The sequence below is a fragment of the Pleuronectes platessa genome, chromosome 10, assembly GCF_947347685.1.
Source record: "Pleuronectes platessa chromosome 10, fPlePla1.1, whole genome shotgun sequence".
Taxonomy (NCBI): Eukaryota; Metazoa; Chordata; class Actinopteri; order Pleuronectiformes; family Pleuronectidae; genus Pleuronectes; species Pleuronectes platessa.
Window position 1 is genome coordinate 12,663,940 of NC_070635.1, and position 21,856 is coordinate 12,685,795.

A 21,856-nucleotide genomic window follows, 5' to 3' on the forward strand; every position below is an offset into this window, starting at 1 on the left:
TTGATTGAATTTAAGGGGACTATTGGGCTTTGGTTAGAGTATGTGCTCTTTGTCCCTTCAAGTTTTTGATAAACAATCCGTTACGGCCCAAAGGGCAGAGGAAAAAGTTTATTTAGCAAAATGTTCGTATTAGTTTGGCCAGGGTCCAAAGATATTTGAAAAAAAATTTTTTCACAATAAATTGTATTTAACCATTTAGCAATTTCTGTACCTACAAACACATTCCTGCTGGCCATGCTGCCCTTGACTTCTATTACTTTGCAGTAGCTACTGTTTAAAACCATTGTCAAATGTGTTTATTTGCCCTGTGTTGGGACCTACAAGAGAAACATATTGGACATCTGCTTTGAAGCCTCAAGAAATACTGAAAGAAGCCACAGAGGTCTTTATAACAACTAATCACACATTTTACAGTTCTAAGGGGTTTGAGCTGGATTCAATAGGAAACACATGTTTACCTAACAAAGCCATAAACGTTTCTTCAGCATTGCCTTTGCATCCAAAAAACGAATCACCAACACCATACTTGTGAAAGAGATTGTTGCTCCTTTGAGGTTGTGATCAGACTGTTCTTAAGGCCATTCAATTTGCTTTGTGGCTTAATTGCAGGCTAATGCAGGATTGATGGACTAATTGATTGAGTGATTGATTGATTTAAAGCTGTTGAACCAATGTCAACGTGCTTGGCATCTTGTCAGGCCTTTTCATTATCGCAAACACAAGCTTTGTACGTCAGAAATCAGAAATGGAAAAAATAAAACGGCTTCTTTTGAATTGGCAGCAGCATGTAGAGTACCACACTGCTAGACTTAATGAATGTCCTTGTGGTGGATGTGGTGTTCATGTTTGTGCGTTTTTTTTTTTCTATCTTGATTGTTCCAGGATTGTCGGAGGTCAGGTGTCCACGGTGAAATGGACTTCCTGTCGGGGTGGATTGTGTCTCCTTCAGCTCTACCCTTTCTCTGTCTCGTCTGGGGTAAGAGAATCTGGCGTCACTATGTTGTTACAGTAACTGTGGCCTCTTCAGGTCCCATTCAAGTTCAAAGCATTCAGCCAACCAGAACCTCACAAGCTTAATTTAATGGTCAGTATATAATAATAGCTGCTATGCATGCATGAGTTACCTTCTTTATCTGCGTGCTCAGGTAACACCGGTTGTCAGTGTGAATGTAAGACAGTTAGATTAACCTGGTTATCTGGTAATCTCATGCTTATCTCCTAATCTCTGTGAAAATCTTGTTTAAGGTAACTTAGTGGCTTACTGTGGTATACACACAAACGCGCGCCCGGCTGTGGCTCAGGGGAAGGAGCGGTCGTCCTCTAACCAGAAGGTCGGCGGTTCGATCCAAGTGTTCCCCATGCCGAATGCCTAAGTGTCCTTAGGCAACATACTGAACCCCAAATGGCCCCTTCCCTTAGAGAGGACTGCTGCACATAGATGCACTGTATGAATGTGTGTTTGTGATTGGGTGAATGTAAAACTGGACTGTAAAGCGCTTTGAGTGGTCATCAAGACGTAAAGGTGCTATATACAGACACAAACAATTAACCATGTACACACACACACACACACACACACACACTCATTCAATTGAGAAACCAATAGCTGCATCATTTTCACATTCTTGGACAGATATTAAGATCCAGTTCCTTGGTAAAAAACAAGTCACTCAGAGCACTTGACGTTGGTCGCTTACTCATAATCATTTCACAAGGTCCAAACAATAATGTGGTTTCTTTTGGCCTTTGAGCATTTAGCAGAAATGACCAGCCCAGTATTTTGTGACAATACAGCATGGAGAAATTCCCCAGGAGAGGGAGCGTCAATGATTTTCCTAACACAAGAAAAACACAAAACTGCAGAAAGAAGTTAGAGGCACTGAAGAAGACGTCAAATTTGAAAGACAACGGGAATCAAGAGCTTTTAGTGAAATGGGCTAACAGCAATATCGAAGTGCTGTTGACCAGAAGGTGTGATCTACACTCCTCCCGCCCCCTTGTTTGATTGTCCCAGACATTTTCCTGTTGTTGCAACGACAGCACAATCTCCTGCTACCTTCTTCATTTGTGAAAGGCAAAATCCGGAGAATGATTTTCTGGAGATAATGTCTGAAAAATGCTAAAGTTAAAATACTTCTAAGAGGAGCTGCTTGTGTCAAATTACCAGAGAATTACTGCCTGTCCCTGCTTTACACAGCATTTTGAGCATCTTTTACTATCATTCATTATTCGGGTTTTATAGCCTGCTTTAATGTTTTCATTTAGTATCACCGCTGTCATCAACTTTTATTTCCAGGTTGTCACTTTGACCAGTCAGCTGTTTTCATTACAAAAAACCACCTGCCTAACCCCTTAACATAGAGCATTAATACTGAAACTTCAGTCGGAACACTTTCAGTGAAATGTGGCGAAATAGCCACTGATGGTAATAGATATTGAATTCCCCTCAGTTTGAACTGACTCTTTTGGTTTCGAGACATAGACATCTACATTAGGAGAGTTAGGAGAGCGGTGGAATGGGACCACCAGCAGGAAATAACAAATACGCTTCTTGTCGAGGTATCTGGTTTTACTTTTGTGATCAAACCATTCAGATGTGAGGTTGTCTCATGCTAACACAACATTAGCGAACATGAGCTAATATGAGCCACCAGACTCTACTAGTTAAGCAAAAGCAGTAGTGGCACAACCTCTGAATGTGATAAACTGAGCAAAGGTTCAATTTAATGATGAATCCCGCTTGTTAAAAGAGAAAGATTGTGTTGTTTATCATGCAAACGCTGCACACTCTCACTCACTTTTCGACATGAAAAGTCTCATCACTACATTTTAATATGGTCGTAAGCATTTCTGCATCTCAAAAATAATACAGTACAATCCCATTTCAGCGGCCACAGTGGATCACTGTTGAGTATTCATTTATGTAAACCGTATGCAAATTCGCCTCTGTGTTTGGTTGTTTGTATGCATCCTCTGTAATGGCCAATCTTGCCCTTCATATTTGACGTGAGGTGACTGGCTCAGCCTTGATCTGAGAGCTCTGCCTCTCACTCATGTTGTCAGACGCAACAGAGCATGCACTTCACAAACAACTTGGTCATTGCTTCAATGAAGGTCAAGATTCAAACAGCCAAGCACAATCCCGCCTGGCTCCTCTGTGGGGCATTGTTTAAACGAGATTCCCATTTAGATATTTAGCCCTAATTGGAGTATGCGGTTGTGTTTCACTCCTTGAACTTGACTATTCATAAACCCTTGTGTTAAATCGTCATATAAACCTAGACCCATCGCTAGAGGTCTGCTTTAAAGTTCCCTTCCTGACTCCGGCTCGCTGCACCACAGAGTGTCAGGGAAGAGCCTGGTTGAAGGATGGCTGAACCCCACCTATGACAAACAAAGGGGATTAAAGTGATAATCATTACTCTTCCCAGGAGGAATTAGCTGGTGGGACATCGACGCTGAGGAAAAACCGCAGGTGAACGAGGTCTCTGATACCCCGTGCTTTTCTCCTCCTCCCGATACCCTATCTGCATGGCCAAGGGGGGATTTAATTTGCAGTAATTACTTTATTGACTCATTTTCAAGGCCGTATCACTGCAGTTTCCCATCAATAAAACATATGCCAGGATGAATAATGTGGCCAGACACAGTGGGGTGCCTTCTCAGACAAAAGACCACAAGCCTGTACCCCTGCGGTGTATGTTTATGCCATGCTCCCTCTTCTCCTGTTTATTTCCTCCCAGACACTCCTCACGCATACCCACCCCTTGGTCTTCTCCACGTCTTTACATCAAAACCCCATCACATCCTTTTCCTGCTCTACATCCACTCCAGCTGCTCTCCTTCTTCTCTCTTTATGTCTCCAGGCACGCTGGCCCAGCAGGCCTTCAGGATTGAGCCCAGTAACCTCACTGTGCGGATGGGAGGCACAGCTGTGTTGAGGTGTGAGGTGCTCCGGGCCTCAGGGACTGTGCAGTGGGTGAAAGATGGCCTCCTCCTGGGACCTCAGAGAAGCCTGCCAGGCTTTCCACGCTACAGCATGATTGGAAACCCCAGGAGAGGTGAACAGGGATACACACAGAATAAGGTCTATGGCCTTTTGGGTTTTGATAGACCTATCCAAGCTAGATAAATGAATTTGTTTCAAATCACTAAAAAATACCCTGGAATTAGTAAGCATAAATCTCCCGTAAACAGGCTTCCAGTTTATGGGTTTGCTAAAGAAAATAAAAAATCTCATAAAAACGATCAACACAGAAAATCCAGCCGAGTGGAATAAGATAAAATAACGCTGCTGGAGGTAAAGCTTTACAGGCCAGAACATGTGAGATATGGAAAGAGAAGAGGAAATTATCATGTTGCAAAGATAGCAACCCAACAACAACCGTCAGTTTTGCATTAATTCTATATACTTTCCTGTGACATTTTAGATTCTGAAATGCCACTGTCAGCGGAGGAAGCTTCTAACTGCGCAGTTTGATGTTGGCTACTCTAAAAGAAAATGAGATGATGTCGTTGCTATGGCTTCAAAATGCTGTGATAAAGCAACACAGACATTATGGGAACCTTATGGCACACTGGTTATCTATACAGGGAGCATCTGGGACAAAGGAGGTGATGTGATTGTCAAGAGCATCTCACACATCCCGCTGTCCCTCACATGGAAAGTCAGAAGAAATGAAATGAATTTGAAGCAACAGTGTCAAGAGTGTCAGCAAATCAGTGAAATGTGGTTGGGAATAAAGTGTTGCAGAATCTGCACTACAGTCTATAAAAAGTAATAGCCAATTAGAAGGCAATCCCGAGTAGGAGAACAGCATCTGTTCCTGATCAGCCTGCAACTCGACAAGCCGCACTTCACTGTGGTACAGTGCTGGAGACCATCAGAGACACGCGGACACGAGGAGATGCAGAAATGTCCGTGCACACATTGCCCCAGCTTGTTAATCTCTTTAAGTTTATGAACAAATGTATAAAACTAAAAAATAAAAGATGTGTTTCTCAGCTGATTAGTTACAGGACTGGAAAAGTATTAACTTGCTTCCTTTAACATCCGTCACAACAAAACAAGAACATGTCTGTCCAGAGCAGACCACATGCACAAGCTGTCACACACTCAAACATACACTCGTGAATAAATTATCCATCAGCGCAGGTACAATTTACCAGGAAGAGAGACGGCAAACTGCCGGCTGATGTATGCAATCACTTTACACTGCACACAAAGAGCAAAATCGTTGAAGACGGCACTTGACTGCACTTGTTACTCCACCGGTTTTCACTGATTGTCACCATCAGGGGTATTTAGGGATGCTTAAAAAATTGCCCGAAATCACACATTGGAGCTCGCACACAGGAGAGGCCAGCGTTGATTTCAGTGTGTACTTACAGGACATGTAGCACCCTTTCTTCCCCTGAGCTGGAGCCGTAATGTAAATATCGACATGAGCCAAGATGTCGAATTTCAAAGACAAACACACTCACACAGGGCAATAGATAAAACAGCACTGTTCAAGGCATCGGAGCCACGAGGGACTTTTTCTTTATTTATTTTCAATGATTGATCTACAAGGTATAATCTAATTGTGGTTCTTGGCATGCATCCAGTAAATAAGGCAAGTTTAATTATGAATGATATAATTATCAACTCCACCACTACATATAACCACTACATTATCTTAACACCACTTGTACATGACATATTGGCAACGGTAAATATGTCTTTGCAAATTAAGTTGTTAAGTTGAATAAATCTTGTTAGCCTTGAACATCAGAAAAACGTATAAACATGTATATATATATATATATAGTCTCTCTTCCTATATATATGTATACATATACATATATACTGCCTATTCTTTGGGGGTCGCACGGAACCATAATACAGTAGCACGTAAAATGAAAGAGGATATTGCATATTACAATTAAAAAACTCTGGGAGATATAAACTACAGCCAACTGTATTGATTATATCTGTCTGATTGCGGCGAATAGGTTGTCTAAATGTCGTTTACTGACACTGCTCAGTTTTCCCTTTTCCTTCCCACTGGATCAGCTTTTCCCATTTATCTAACACTATGAATTTTCAGCTTTAAGGCACAATACAGGTTTGCAGAGGGGAGAATATACCCTGCGGCTCATATATGGGCTATGTAAATTTCGAAATAAATAGAGGATAATGGACAAGTAGGCAAATCACATTGCAGCCATCTGCCATCTCCCCCACCATAAATACACCCTCTCAGCAGCGTGATGGCACTCCCGCATTTGTGATTTCAGGAAAGAGGAATGATTAATAACTTCAATGTCTCTCTCTCTCTGCACTCGATGATAACTTGGACACGAAAATTGCTTCTGGTTGGTGTTAATTATCTTGCCAGCTTACTTGACACATGCATTTTTAGGACTGGGTGGTTGTCAGACCAAGATACTATTTTGCACATGTTAGTAGGCTGTGAGCCAGAGAATCAGGAGCTGGAAAACCAACACTGAACATTGTCTAATCCCCACCGGTTATGGCAATGCATCAAACAAATCAAACCCTGTTGGCAGGACCAATCTCAGAAGAGAGATACAGAGAGAAGGACTCTGCCTGGCATCAATTAATAGACAGTTTATTCCGTCGATGTTGTGAATCTGAGATTGGATTTTATTTGCAACAGTGGAAAATTCATTCTGAAACAAAATGCGTCTGCTCTGAGTGTAGACAACCACTTGCATGTCAGCGGAAACGCCTGCAGCGGGAGGTTCTCCGCAAGTGAGATGTTTTCATTCTAGAAGAATAAGAAAGCAGTTTATTTTTAACCAAATCAAACACCCAAACATCAGTAGTAGATTACTGTACTGAATTGAAACGGCAGGCTGTTGTAGTACAAATTGCTTTTATTGTTAAATTTTCTGTTTTCAAAGTAGAAAATTGCCTTCAGTATAATTCAAGACACTGAAAGCCCCAGCTGAAAACCGAGCTACAGGAGGCACTTATCAATACACATGCAACAACAGGGAACCGTGAGGTTTGTATTCGGTGGAGTGTTTGCAGGAAAACAATACAAAGCCCTCTTATTTGTAATTATTTACATCTGTTTAGTGTACATATCATTATCGCAGCATAATATGTCACAAAAACAATTCATGTCTCCATCTCTGTTCCAGGGCAGTATCATCTTCAGATTGAAAAGGCCCAACTGGAAGACGACACCCCCTATGAATGTCAAGCGGGCCAGTCTGAGAGCAGTCGAGCGATTGTCTCCGGTGCAGCCTGGGTCAACGTAATAAGTGAGGAAACGCATGAACACAGGGGACGCCGGGGCTTATAAACATGTACTTCTCTGACAGAATAATGGAATCATTTGCATAATAATGCTCAATGAGTATCCTCGGCACTCCACTAACATACACGACCGCTTGTCCGGTAATCAGCATATAAAGAGATGTTAAATATTAATTTCTATTGATAAAGAGCTTTAATTTGGTTAAGATAAGGCAGCTGCGTTTTGAATCAGAGCTGTAATTCGGTGTGTCCTCGGCTTCCTTCAAGCGTAAATCATATTTGAAGCATGTATGAACCGTGAAGAAAGTATTTATTTCTCTCACAAGCGCTGTGCCGTCTCTACATGTTCCAGTAGCTCCATTGCTTTTACACAGCAGCGACACAATGTGAAGTATCAGTGCAGCCTGGTGTCCCTGGCCAGCCTCAGGGCGATCCGTGTCTCCCCCTTTGCACAGGAATAAATTGCAGCGGAGGTGATTGAAAAGTTCCTACACGGACAAATTGTGCAACTGCATCAGACCACCTGTTGTCGTCCTTTAACAAGCGGTATCTCTCTCTCTCCCCGTCCCTCGTGCTGGTGGGAGCGAGCCCATATGTGGCAAGGAAAGGACTCTAAAAGAACCTTTCTTCTCCCGGCGCAGTTCATTTACTTACATCCCCCCTCCCCATTCTCTCCATTGCACAATTCCCCCCTCTCTGCCTGGCTTTCAAGCTTTCTCGTTTCTCTTTGGTGACCATTTTTTTTGGTGTGTGTGTGTGTGGGGGGTGGGTAGGGTGGGAAGGAGGGGGGGTGTTGCTGTGGCGATTCTAGTGGCCTCAGTCTCCTCTGGGAAGAAAGCAGGTTTTTCTGACATCAATGGGCTGGTATAGGGGGAGAAGGCGGGTGGTGTGGGAGAGGAAGAGGCACAGTCCGCAGACGCCTCCTTTGAACGGCTGGGCTCTGTTGTGCATTGCAGCAGTCTCATGTCCCACGGCGGGCCTACACCTGCAGCCCCAGCAGGCTTGACTCCCACATTTATTACGTCCTGAGATGCACCCACATACAAAGGGGCTGACAACATCGCCTTTGGAAAAGGTCAAACTGTGTGGGAATCCTAGTGGTCATCTCCAGCGTGACTGAAACCTACTGTTTCCCTGTGTTCCTGGCACGCTCGGATCTGCATCCGCTCCGCACGTCACAGCTGGTGTTTCTGTTCGGTGTCTCGGGAACACGTTCCAGCTGTTGACTGTTTGAGATGGACAGTCGCAGCTGTACTGCTGCAAAGGGAATGGCCGTGAAGCGACTGACTTTAAAAAGCACTCTGCAGCCTCGGTCCTAAAGGGTCATTTGTTCCAGCCCACCAACTCAACAGACTCAAAATACGTGACTAATCTGGGGCTTGATAATTAGCTGATGAATTCAATCTCCTGTTAGTGCTGATCTGGGACTAGAAGCTGTGCATGCCTTTTGAAGAGCACTGTCTCTGATGAGTTTCCCTGCGGACTTCTCCATCACTGAACTACAGCTCCCAAGGCCCACACCCCTGGCCAGTCAACCATGGGCATATCCCATCAAGCCCTGCATCACATCAAAACACTATAAACCCTTTATGAGGACATACAGTAGGGGGAAGAGGCGCGGAATGTGGGGAAAAAAAACAGAGATTGCTGGTCATATAATTGGATTCTCGGGTTAGGTGGAGAGGTTATAATGACTGGCTAATTCGAGATGGATCACCACTGGCAGTAAATAGCAAGGATGGAGGCAAAATGTCAATAATCCCCATCGATAGGCTTACAAAGAGATGTTTTCAAGACATTTCCATCGGTGCAACATAACTCCTGTGTGTTTTTGCTTTCCTGCAGGGCTTAGATAGGGGATTACTGCAATAGGCAGATCAAGTGGCACTGAGTAATCCATGACAATAACAAACCTCTACCCCCTCTGCTGATACCCCCCTCCCCTGCTGAAACTTACCCCGCACTGTGCCCGTCACATACCTGACACATCCTGTGTCCTCGGTTTATACCATTAGCCTTAGCATTTAATCCTGTTAATGAACAACTCTCTCCCTGGCTGCCGCATCGCATGCCTGTACCGACGCCTGCTGCAAATGTTCAAAACAGTTATTTGATGTGTTCTGGTTTTAGACTCTGTTACTCATTCGCTTGCCATAGTCGGGTCAGAGATACTTCTGTCTTTGCATGTGTGTGCTTGTGTGTGTGTGTGCGTGTGTGTGTGTGTGTGTGTGTGTGTGTGTGTGTGTGTGTGTGTGTGTGTGTGCGTGTGCGCCTATGTGTGTAAGCTTATTATCAGTGTTGGTTGGAGGTTAGAGGACATTTTAGGAACCAAGGCTATGGTGAGGTTTTGCGGTAGCTAATGAGTTTAGCACTTGAAGAGTATATAATGAGCCTTCATTTCATGATTCCCTGTTATGAATAATGGAGCAACTTATAAATGGGGGGCACAAGCAACGTGGAACATGGCGACTTTCATTCTCCTCCGTCCACGGGAAAGTTCTGACAGTTGCCCAAGATATAACCCCATCAGAGGGCGACGTGTTGTACACTGGTGAGACTGCTCCTATTACCGCGCCTGACTGATGTTACAGTGTCAGGGTCTTTCCAAATTGGGGCGGGGGAAGTTCTGCTAAATAGCAAAAGGAGCCACTTCAAGGGTTTGCTTTTACTATATTGAATCTGTCATTAAGGTCCATTTAACATAGAGTCGGCTCCGACCTTGCATCTGTGTGTGATATTTTCTGTAAATGGTCATTTGGGAGACGGAGGCTGATGAGTCGAAAATCAACCGTTATGTAATGAACCCAAAACAAAAAGTAAGAGACACTGTAGGAGTGGGACAGGGAGGAGGGGTGACGGTGGGAGGCTGGGTGTAGAGGGGAGGGTTCTTATTTCTGTCCTAGGCACCTGCTCCCCCCCTCTCACCAACCTTACCCCTAACAGAGGAGACACAGCAGGAGGGGGGGGAGACAGGGAGGAAGGGATGACTGAAAAAGAGAGCGGATTCGGAGATCACACACCTGAGACCTACTGTGTATGTGTGTGTGTGTGTGACTTTGTGTTTTAATGGACGCAAAACAAACCTGTGTGCATGTACATGCTCATGCACGTGTGGTTCCAGTCAATCGGTCTTTGTTTTCCACAGATGATACTGACGACCTTGTTTTCTGTCTGTGGTTGAGAAGTCTGATCTTCTGCTCTCCATAAATGTCTTAATTCTGTATAATAAGCTGTTTTTTTTAAGAGGCTGTTTTATCCTCTGGGACTTTTCAGAGAATCATCTGGTGTCACATGTTGGACTGTGCACACTCAGTGAGATGAGTGCAGCCTGTCTGCACATTCACTCACCTGTGTCAGTGTTTTTGTGCGTGCAAATGTGCCCGCACTGTCGACCTGATCTTTGGGTGTTTGTGTGCGAGGGAGAAAAAGAGGTTTGTGTGTTGAGAGAGAACGATATGTGGAAAAAAGCTGCTTATGCATATTGATGTGTGTCTGCTAATCTGCTTCTTATCTGCCTTATCCATCCACCCCATCTGTATTTGTCTAATGAATCAAATTTTGCGGCTCACTGTTTCTCATCTGAACGGCAGACGGAAACATTTGCCTATATTTTCGTGTGCGTATATGTACCTTAATAAGAGAGACGGTGCTAGAAAGCAGAGAACGGAGAGACAGATAGGGAGAATAAATGAAAAAGCAGACAGGCAAGTAGACAAAGGAGGGGCGGAAAGAGTTAATTAAGAGAACAGCGTGTTTGCTGTCTGTTCTTTCCTCTGAGTGCACGTCTGGTAAATTGAACATAATATGTGTTTTGTTGCCGTGCACATGCACTAGCACACTTTGCACGTGTATGTGCAAGTTCATCCGACTGGACTGATTGGGTCACATGGTTTGCCTGAGTGGATGTGATGAATGGAGGGCTGTAATTCCCCAGTCCAAGCTGGAACACACCGTCCCCCCAGCACTTCTGCAGTTTAGCTGCAGTGGTCAAGAAGGATAGCGTGGGGAGAGAGAGAGGGGGTGGGCACCGGCTGCTACAGCGGGGGATGATGGAGTGAATGAGAGATAAGAGGAATGGGCCGGCATGAGCGAGCGAGGGAAAAATTAGATACCTGCCTGCCTCCTCATTTGCGAGCATATCATTATTCTTATTTTCGGATTCGTTCGGCTGCCAGACGCTCCTGGAGCACAACAAGTGATGCGCTTATGGGAAGCGTGCGGGCCTGAGTAGGATAGAGAGTGCAGGGGCTGTCAATAGATGCATGGCCCAGTCATCTTCTCAGGGAAGAGGAGGGGGGGGGGGAAACAAAACAAATGCATCTCATTATTGCAGTGCGCGCCTCTGCAGTGCTCCGGTAACCCATCACAGTCCACACAGATTCAATCTGCTTCTTTTAAATCAGTTTGAAGCTGCAGCCACATCTCATCTGTCTCAATAGCAGCATGGAGCCAAAAGGGGGGCCGTGCACACCAGCTCCTCCTAGTGGCCAGGAATTTTATTTTGTGTTGCCAAAAGTGAGTGAAGGGGAGCTTCATGGCTGGCTGGTTTGGTTGCTTGTCGTCCAGCTGTTTACCCACATATTAACAGCGGATTTATCTCCAAATCCAGCAGCAGCAGCAGCTTCCACTTCCTGTCCTCTCCTCTGCAGCCTGTCTTCAACTCACTTCACATTTGTGCCATATCTCTGTACTTCTCTGCCAGACTCTTTCTTCTCACCCCCCATCTCTCTCTCTCTCTCTCTCTCTCTCTCTCTCTCTCTCTCTCTCTCTCTCTCTCTCTCTCTCTCTCTCTCTCTCTCCCTCTCTCTCTCTCTCGCACACACACACGTACCATTCCTGTACTTTCCAATACCCTGTTCCGTCTCTGAACTCAGGCAGCGCTTTGCACTTGATCTCTGATGAAAGAAAAAACAACCTTAACAGTAACCAGATTCTAATTCTAGAAGCTCACCCGCTCACCGAAGGCTGGCACAATAGATGAGAACAGGTCTGTGTAGTAGTGTGTGCCTGATTAAACTGATAGTCTTGGTAAAGAGCGGCTCACTGATCTGCAGAAATCTTTTTGATGACTGACGGTGACAGATTTTTTAATTACCTCCAAACAATTTTTTGTCTCTTCTGTTGAAAGGTATCTTTTTTTTTGTTTCTGGAATTCCTATTTATGGTCAGATAAAAGGGTTTTCAGAGTAGAACAGTGGAGAAGTGAGGAGTGCTTTGATCTGTCCAGAAAGCACATATTTAGCTTGGGGGGGGGGGGATCTGAGAAGAGAAGTGTTTGGTGTTTGCTATGATAGATTAGCACTGGATTGGTTTCATCACTATTTCATCTCTGCATTCTCTTCTTGTCCACAATTTGTATTCTCACTCAACGGAACATCGAACCTCGCCATTGTAAATCACTCAAAAGCTGGCAGCAGCGTGACACTCCAGTCTCTCCCAAATGTTACAAGTGCTTATTATAATATCGTTGCATAAGCTAATATCCATCTGTGACAGCAGAAGCTTCCACAAAATCTGTGTTTTGGACATAAGGTTACTGATGTGATAAATGTGAAAAAACCCGAGCTTCTGTTCCTCTCCTGCAGTTCCTCCATCGAGCCCTTACTTTGAGGTGGACATGGCAACACCATGGGTCGCAGGAAAGAAGTACACGGTCGCCTGTGTTGCCCCTGATGCAAAGCCCATGGCTGAAATCACACTTTATAAAGGTGAGTCACTGTTTCAATGGATCTGAATGTGAAGGAGGTGGTCCGCCCGACAGCCTGGAACATAGAGCAACAGCCTTGATATTCTACATACTGAGATCTCCATAGGTCCAGAATATTTATTTCATAAAAACACAGCTGAGGTTTAGTTGAGATGTCTCTTTTCATAGTCTTCAAATAGAAGAGTTGAAAAGAGCACAGCACTGTGTGGGTGGAAATAGCCTGAACATTTGAATTTCCAGTTTCCACTCGGTTTGCAATTGCTTGTACAGATGTAATGCAAGTTCCTAGTTGTTGAAAACACAGCAGCAATTTTCCCATTTTTTAGTTTTTACCCTTTGCTCCCCCCCCCCCCCCCCCCCCCTCACATGTATCATACTGTGCATTCCCGAGACGTGTTCTTCCTCTATCTTCCTAAATCTCTGATGTTTTCAAAGTGATTTTTCGGTCATTATGTTAATTTAATATGAAGCCAGACAGTTATATGCAGATATACACTGCACATACAAAGATAGACATATTTGTTGTATTTCGGTATTTACAACTCCACCACGTGAGAATAACAAATTTACACACAGCCTCCTCCCGTATTATGCACCTTCCCCCCTATTGTGTCTTTTAGATGGAGTCGAGCTGACAGGTGCAGAGTCTTTCAACATGGATGGCTCAAAGGATAAGCTCCTGAACACGCATGCTAACGTAACGTATGTGTGCGCCCGCCTGCCAGACTCATTCTTCTCAGCAAAACCTGCTCAGTCTCTCCAAGTCTGTCTTTGTTTCTTTTTTGCCCCCCCTTGTTTCCCCCCCCGCTCTTATTTTCTCCTTCTGTCTTCGCGAGCACAATAAATTTCTGTTACTTGGCACTGCAAGATTGAATTAGCTTCTGTCAAACGCACAAAATTACATTCCGGGCTGCGGGACAGATCCGATCCTCACCGGTTCGCCAGGTGCCTATACATTAAACAGGACCATAGATTACTTTAATCCTGCCTGTCTCCTCTGTGTCAAAGATAATAACCTCTTGTCATATCCTGAGATAACATTGGTGCTGAGGAGCTGCGGCGTTGTTCAGCTCTGTTGCAGAGCAGCAAAAAGGTTTTAGGCAATATTGATGCTCCATCCTCATATTCACACTGAGCGTACACAGCAGTGGGCCACGTGTGATTGTTCCGCTTGACATTGTACTGTAATTTGATACAGAGGAAATAAACTGAAAAGGCAAAGTAGAGCAGAGCAAATCCACTGCATGGAGGAGTGTAGTCGCTCTCTGAGTGTGCAGTGCATCACATAACGTGCATGACTGAATTCACTGTCACATGGGCAAACAGAGGTGGCAAGTGTGAATACTTACTCACTTTAGTAGTTTGATGCTACTTTTACTCAGAGATTAGGATGTCACAAGAAAAGGAAAGGAAAAGAAAGGAAATAAAAAAAACGATAAGATCACCTGAGTGGCTCCCAATCTTCTTGGCTTTCCCTCATGAAAAGTCAGTGTATAGTTTGAGCTTCCTCTTGCACTTCAGATGTCAGCGAGTTGTTTGCTGTAAAATTCACATTTACATCGATGTAATCCGATGATTTCCTTTTAAAATCTTTTCAAATTGTCTAGTATTTTACAAAAAGCTTAGAGAAAAATGTTTCTGTATAGCAAAACCATTTTTTTCTTAATGTTGCTTAAGATCTGGTATTAAAATCTGTTCAATGCTTACTGAGATCTGATCACAAAAAACACATTCAGTGGTTTCCTGGTACACAAGTGTTCACATTCTTCTTACTGTGTGAACGCAAATGCATCAGTGAATTACTTCAGTAGGATTTTGACTCCAGTGTATTTGCAGTTTTAAAGGATCTGGGTATTCCTTCCACCACTGACCAGACATAACCATGATGTGATGTTTTAAACACCTCATTAGGAGTCCAGATAATACATTGTTATGCTTCTTCTTTCTTTTTACCTCAAAGAGTCACTGCTGTGGGCTCTGACAACGGGAGGCAGCTGGCATGTCGCGCCAAGAACTCCCCCCTTTTCCGGCCCGTGGAGACCAGGATGACCATGAGTGTGTTCTGTGAGTGTCTCAACCTGTCTGTGGACTGACAGTCACCACCCCCTCTCCTTCAGAAAACATACACTCACATACAAACTCACACTTAACCAACCAGAAACCCGACCTCAGGGATCCACAAGGGTTGGCCTTGTGCATTCGGTGTGTGTTAGCGGACAAAGGGGAGAAATTCAACCTGAAGGCAAACTCGCACCTACTTCAAGACAACATGAGTGAGACTGTCTCCAATTCACAAGGCTGCCCACAGTGGACTCGGGTTGGATATGGCCAAGGCAAGAGCACTTAATAATGAACAGCGGGGACAAACAGTACAATATAATACCAACCGTGCAATGATCACCTAATCTTTATTATTTAAGTTAACATTTACAGATTCACTCAGTAAGAATAACTTGTACTGAGTTATTACAAGTTACAAGTTATTAATTTGTAATTGGTAATACAAGTTAATAATTTGTATTATTTGTCAAATAAGACAAATAAGATTAGTCAAATAAGATTTGTCTTATTTTCCCATCTTCAACATATAATATATAACCACTCTTCCAAAAACAACAAGACCTTTGTTGTATATTTTGTTGACTTTGTACTTACATTATCCAAATGTTCCCAACCATGTTTAAACCCAGGGAAATCCAAAATTGTATTTGAGGTAACAGGATGCTTAATTTCGGTCGCCATTTAATTGCATCATATCAGCTTTACCTGTCTCTGCTGTAATTTCCAGTAGAAACTTCATATGACAAAGGAAAAAGGCATTGTTAGCCAGTTAGCTAGTAACTTGTTATGGATCATGTTTATTTATTGCAGTTTGCTTTAATTTTAATACATTAGCTCTTCTGTGAACATGATTTACGTGTTAATGAGGTAGATTTTTATCGGCAATGGTGAAGACAACTCCCATGATCCCATGCTGCTTCACAACGTCATCCAACTCAGTCTTTAATAATTGTTTTGACTGAGAGAATCTATCGGCCACAGTTAAATGTTATTTTTAACCAAAATACTCAAACCAATCATTACAGTCAGTGAGATGGATGATATCAGCCAGGCTTCAAGGACTGAATTTCTCAACAATATTATAAGAACTAATAAATGAAGCTCAAGCCTGTACAGTTGATAATAACAATGAATCGTACAAAACTCTCAAATTAGAATTCGACTCCACTGAGGCACGAGTGGAGCTGGATTATGTTGCTTTTTTCTCTCATGTCATTATCACAGAACCATGTGATTTGATACAATAAAACTCTTCTCTGCAGCGCAGGCAGGTGAGATGACACACGCGCTGTCTCCGGCTCACGCTGCATTTGGCATTTCCTTTTTCTTTTATTTGACAAGGCAACAATGAAAGCTGCTTTTATTGAATGCACAAACAGTGTCTCGCCGCAGCCGCTGTTTACTACTGTAGGTTTAGTATTTTCTACTCTGTTGATCAGCTGAAGTAATTGATTGCTTAGGCCCGAGAGTCTACCCACCTGCTTCTCCCGGGCCTAAATCATGTTGTTGATTAAAGTGAAGCAGGGCTGCTGACACCTCCGGCAGGCAGCACTCCCTCCAGCTCCCTCTGCCGTATTACCCACCGGCTGACGAGACGCCTTAATGTTGTCTCTATCCATACCGCTCCACATTAGACACCACTGCCGCTTTTTTAACAACCGCAGGTAACCGCGTGCACCCCCCCCCCGTCCTCTGTGTTTCCCTGCTCTGTATCAGATGGCACGGCCTCTGCAGTGAGCGCTAATGCTGCAGATCTTGGGGACCATCGGCGCTATCTCACTCAGCACGCCAGCCCATCAAAGCCAGCGCGGTGGCCATTTTCCGCCAGCCAGATTGTTAGCAAGGTGGCAATTTGTCATGCTGGCCCAGGATCTGCGGCCTGCTCCCTGTAACTGATTGCAGCAATAACAAAGGGCCGTCCTCCTCTAATTTATTTTACGGCATATATTTTATTCGAGGAGGCTGTAATTTATTCATATTTCACGTTTACTTATTACTGTTTGAACATCTGTTATTTTGCTTTATGGACTGGATCCAGATCACTGCTCCCTTAATACGTAATGCTTTCATCAGATCTGGACCTCTTATCCACACACAGTCATGTTCAATGTGCCCCAATTTATTGGCCCTGTCTCAGCAAATAGGGATGCTCCCTAATCAATTGCCAAGAGTGTTCTCATCGCAGTGCAGGTCTTTTTTATGTTATCCTATTGATGGTCACTCCCCCCCCACTATTTCCCTGAGTTACTACATCCTTTTTCCCCTCTCAATTTCTTCTCCACGGTTTTCTGTCACTCTCTGTTCCATTCCCCTTTGTCAAGCCCATTTTTATTTTTATCTCTTGTTCCCTGGCAGTCCCACCTCAGCCTCCAGTTATTGTGGGTCTGGATTCAGACGAGGTCAAAGCGGGGAGGATGCTCACGCTGGAGTGTGTGTCTCATGGTGGAAACCCCCTAGCCACTCTCCACTGGACCAAGGTAAATCTCCAACGCCATCTGTTAAGGAAACTTTGCAATACTCTGTCAGGCTGGCGAAATGAGCCGTTTTAGTCGCCACTGTTAGCAGCTTCTGTCCTTTATTGACTGCATTCTCTCGACACTGCGTTTTTTTTTTACGTGTTCATCTGTGTGTAAGAATGGAAAAGTTCTGTCGAAGACTTGGGAAGAGGACGTCGTGGCGCAGAAGTCCAGCAGTGTCCTCAACCTGAAGATCACCCCTGCTGATAACCAGGCTGATCTGTGCTGTGAGAGTGGCAACCTGGTGTCCCTATCGCCTCGCTCCGTCATCCGCAAAATCACTGTGCTCTGTGAGTGAAAATACTGCTCCTTGTGCACAGGAAACACACACACACACACACACACACACACACACACATACACAGCCCTGGCAGCAATAGATTATTAAGGATATGGACATGAGGCAGAGGGATATAATAAGAATCTTACCTCCAAAACCAACTCTTTTGCTGGCCCAGCATAAATTGTAATGTTAATATCATTAATGAAACTAATGGTTATTATGGCTGCAGCCCATATTTCCAAATGCCTCCAGATTAGTATCACTGCATGCTCTTTCATAGCTGCTCCACTAATTTAGCTGAATTGCTTCAACGTACAGTCCCGAGGCGGTAAAGGCTGCACTCTGTGCGACAGTAATGCCGATGGTTAATAGATTATACTTTTCTCCCTGATTATAAAATGTTTGTTTCAGCAACATTAAAACAAATAAGAATTAATATTCCGCAGCCTTGGAGCACCGAGTCTAACAATAGCGTGATTTCCACCGCAGAGCCAGACAATGTAAGTCAGTGTGAGCTTTAAGTGCGGTGGGATTGATGCGCCTACTCCATGTAATTATGATCTGAATTTGAATTGGCCCTAGCAGAAATCTCTCACTCATGCTGTGTAAAGGTGGAGGAAGTTACTCCCGTGCTCCTCCTTTACTCAGCGAGCCCCCAACAGGCGCCGGTGCTTTGCCTCCCAGTCATCCATTCAGGGATGTTGAAATGAGCTGCTGACTCCCTGACTGCGCTCCAGGCACTGGCAGAAGCTGCAGGGCACAGGATACGTCTCACTGGTGTGATATGAATATGCCTCTTTTACTATACGGCACCTGTGTAATCTCAGCCGTCTTTGTGTGTGGCTTGCACTTATGAGTCCCACTCTGGGCCTCGCGGGACAGACACATATTTGTGTGTAAGATTTTCAGACATGACCCCTCCTATGCCGTGTCTGCCAGCTCAGTCCCCAGGCTTTGTATTCCCCCGAAGGCTTCATGCAGCTGCATCACTTTGCCTGTAGCTATTGTACCGTCTCCCCCTGTGGCTGAAACGAAGCAGACTTTAGAAACCACATTGAAAACCTCCTGAGAAAACAAGTTGCCACTCAAAGTGATTTTCCCTCTCACCCTTGATACAGCTCCATGTTTTTACATCCCAAAATAGTTGCGCTGCCACTGTGATGATCAGAATAGGGAGCTGTTGAATGTGCTACTCACAGGGCGATATTTTGACTGATATCATTTTTGTTTTGTCTTCGTATGTTCTCTCGTGTGTGTGTGCGTGCATGTGTGTGTGTGTGTGCGCGTGTGTGTGCGTGCATCAGTTGAACCTGCTGAAGTGATTCTCTGGGGTTCATTCACGGCCGTTGAAGGACAGGTGCTGAACGTGGGTTGCTTTGCCAGCTCCAGTAATCCCCTGGTCCAGATTCGCTGGTGGCTGGGCCACAAGGAGCTCAACAACACTGTCATCACTACGGAGGAGGTTTGGACTGCACAGTGTATCTTTGAACAATGCTTTGATCTGCAGGAACTGAGCAGGTAGACAATATACGCATGTTGGCAAGAGATAGTGAACACACAGGGTTGTAATTGGTGATCACGCTGGTCAGTATAGATACAACAGAATGGCACTCAGTGGAGCACATACCTCTGCCAAGGCCCAGTAGTCCCCTTAAATTCAACCAAGCTGCAGCATTTCATAAACACTCATCGATATCAGTTCCCTGAATGTAGAGATTTATAAATTATTCCCTAGTCAAACAAGGCCTTATCTTGCAACGTTAACGAAAGAGATGAAAGATTCCTGGATTTGCCCCCTTATCTGGATCCTCACAAAAATGTGATGAGCTCTTCTCTGACCATCTCCGATCCATCCTTTCGACAAGTTCTGTGGAAATCCGTCTTTTTGACTTTACGCAATATTGCCTAACAATTAACCCAACAAATAAATAAATGTATATCTGTGTGTCTGTGTGTGTGTTTCTGTTTCCATTTTGTGAATAAGAAGTCAGAGGGGAAATACTTTGGCATTTTGGTTCACTCAATCTTGCCTATAGGGAATAAACGAATATTATGAAAACGTCTACAACTGAATCAAAAGAATCCACCATAAAAAATGTGACCTTCCTTTATGAAAGAAAAAGCGCTGTGACCATGAGCAGTCTCTGAACAGAACCTGCTGCAGCTCGCAAACAAATCAACCGCCGACTCCAAAAAGGGTATTCTGCTGCTCTTCTCCTCTTTTGTGTACGTTAATAAGATCAAAGTGAATAAAAGCTGACACAGAAGATGAGCGTTATTAAACAAGCTCTTTATTCATCTGGCAGCAGCGTTTTCATTTGATCTTACAGGAGGCACTCAGTGCGCTGTGTGTGAGCTTTAATGCATCTGAAACGGCGTGAGGTTAATGAAGACTGACGTGTCTGTTAGTCTGCCTCACTGTGGCTTTTACAGTAATCATCACAATAATGGCTTTAATAACCAGATGTGCCGCAGAGGCATGACCACTGTCAGGCAGGTGCAACGTGACGCTTTGCCTAATTCATGCAGCCGGATTCAGATAAATATGTATCAGTTTCTGCAGGAGCTAATTTGCCTTCTGTATTCGCCAAGACAAACCAGTGTGGGGTGTTTTTTTTTTTATCTCACATTATTTCTCCTCCTGAGCCTGACAATGAATGTCCATCCCCACGACTGAACTGTCATGTGTGCTCTGTGTCTGCAGGGAGACAATGGTGGGATGACAACCATGTCCAACATGACCCACCAGGTCTCCAGGGAGGAGGATGGGCTCAAGCTCACCTGCGAGGCCTTCAACAGGGGCACACACTTCTCCAAGAGCCAGATGACCAAACTCACCGTATTCTGTGAGGGAGTTCATTTCTACTTCTTTTTTTTTCTATTTTTAGTCGAAACAACCGGCATGAAAAAATCAGGAGGGAGAATGAAATTATAATTTGGTACAATTTGTTTTTGCATGCTATCAAGAACACATCCGTCATGGTTCAGGAGGAGTCACTTGTAATTATAGTTCTTCACAGATATAATCCTTGACACAGAGTAAACAACTCTTTTCTCCTCCTGCCCTGTCATATTTGTGTGAGAGGAAATGTTTTCAGCAGAAATGTTCAAACTGCAAGTATATCTGCTAATAACTGGGTTTATCTATTTTCTTCTAGATATGTATGTTATCCACTACTACCTAATATATTCTAACTCATTTAAAACCTTTTGGATCATTTATTGACAGATCCCCCTCAGAAGGTTTGGCTTGAAGCACCTCCTCAAGATGTCCCCCTTCACGCAGGCACCAAAATCCGTCTGACCTGCTTCTCCACTGGAGGGAATCCCACTGGGGCTCTGACCTGGTTCAAGGTTAGTGTGTGTGTGCAGTCTGTCCGTTTGTTTGTATGTGTGTGTGTGTGTGTTACTTTGTCCTGAACACACACGCTGTTGTCTTTTTAATGTCCGTCCTGTTTTAGAATTCAAAGCCATTGAGTTATGCGCCGAAGCAGACCCCCTCCGATCGGGGTGTGGCCCGAGACCTGGTCCTGCTCCTGACAGCCAGCGACAACATGGCTGCCTTCCGCTGTGATGCCACAAATGAGGCAGAGAAGACCATCTCTGCCCACACAAAGCTTCAGGTTCAATGTAAGTTGGACCAGAACTCTTAACACATGCAAACTACAATAGCACACAGCCAAGTCTCAACAGCACCGGACCCAGATTTTAATTTTGATTTTGCAAACACTCATACATATCAGTCCCATAAATATGCCAAATATTTTTTCGTCAAGGTCCAAGAATATTATCTGAGAAATAAAGGAATAAGGGAAAATAGCGCTATCTTGCAATGTTAAAAAAAATCCTGGATCCGCTCCAAATTTATTTATTCTTCCTTGGGTCATGCCCCCCCCCCCTCCACAAAATATTATCGCAATCGGTGGAGTCATTTTTCCGTAATCTTGCTAAATAAGAAACAAACGAGCCTGGATGAGAACTTGACCTCCTTGGCAGAGGTAGCAACATATATTATAATT

General features: G+C 44.1%; 1 protein-coding gene across 1 annotated transcript in view; it reads left to right on the top strand.

Moving 5' to 3' along the window:
* Positions 1–912: 912 nt before the first annotated feature.
* The window catches only part of nphs1 (NPHS1 adhesion molecule, nephrin), a 33,792-nt gene continuing 12,848 nt past the window's right edge, over positions 913–21,856 (top strand). The window contains exons 1-12 of the mRNA XM_053432336.1: positions 913–976; positions 3,867–4,061; positions 7,153–7,275; positions 12,856–12,978; positions 13,598–13,679; positions 14,938–15,041; positions 17,394–17,515; positions 17,673–17,844; positions 19,142–19,299; positions 20,542–20,683; positions 21,067–21,191; positions 21,299–21,467. Coding sequence (XP_053288311.1) covers positions 913–976; positions 3,867–4,061; positions 7,153–7,275; positions 12,856–12,978; positions 13,598–13,679; positions 14,938–15,041; positions 17,394–17,515; positions 17,673–17,844; positions 19,142–19,299; positions 20,542–20,683; positions 21,067–21,191; positions 21,299–21,467 — 1,579 coding nt within the window. The remainder of the gene's footprint in view (positions 977–3,866; positions 4,062–7,152; positions 7,276–12,855; positions 12,979–13,597; positions 13,680–14,937; positions 15,042–17,393; positions 17,516–17,672; positions 17,845–19,141; positions 19,300–20,541; positions 20,684–21,066; positions 21,192–21,298; positions 21,468–21,856) is intronic.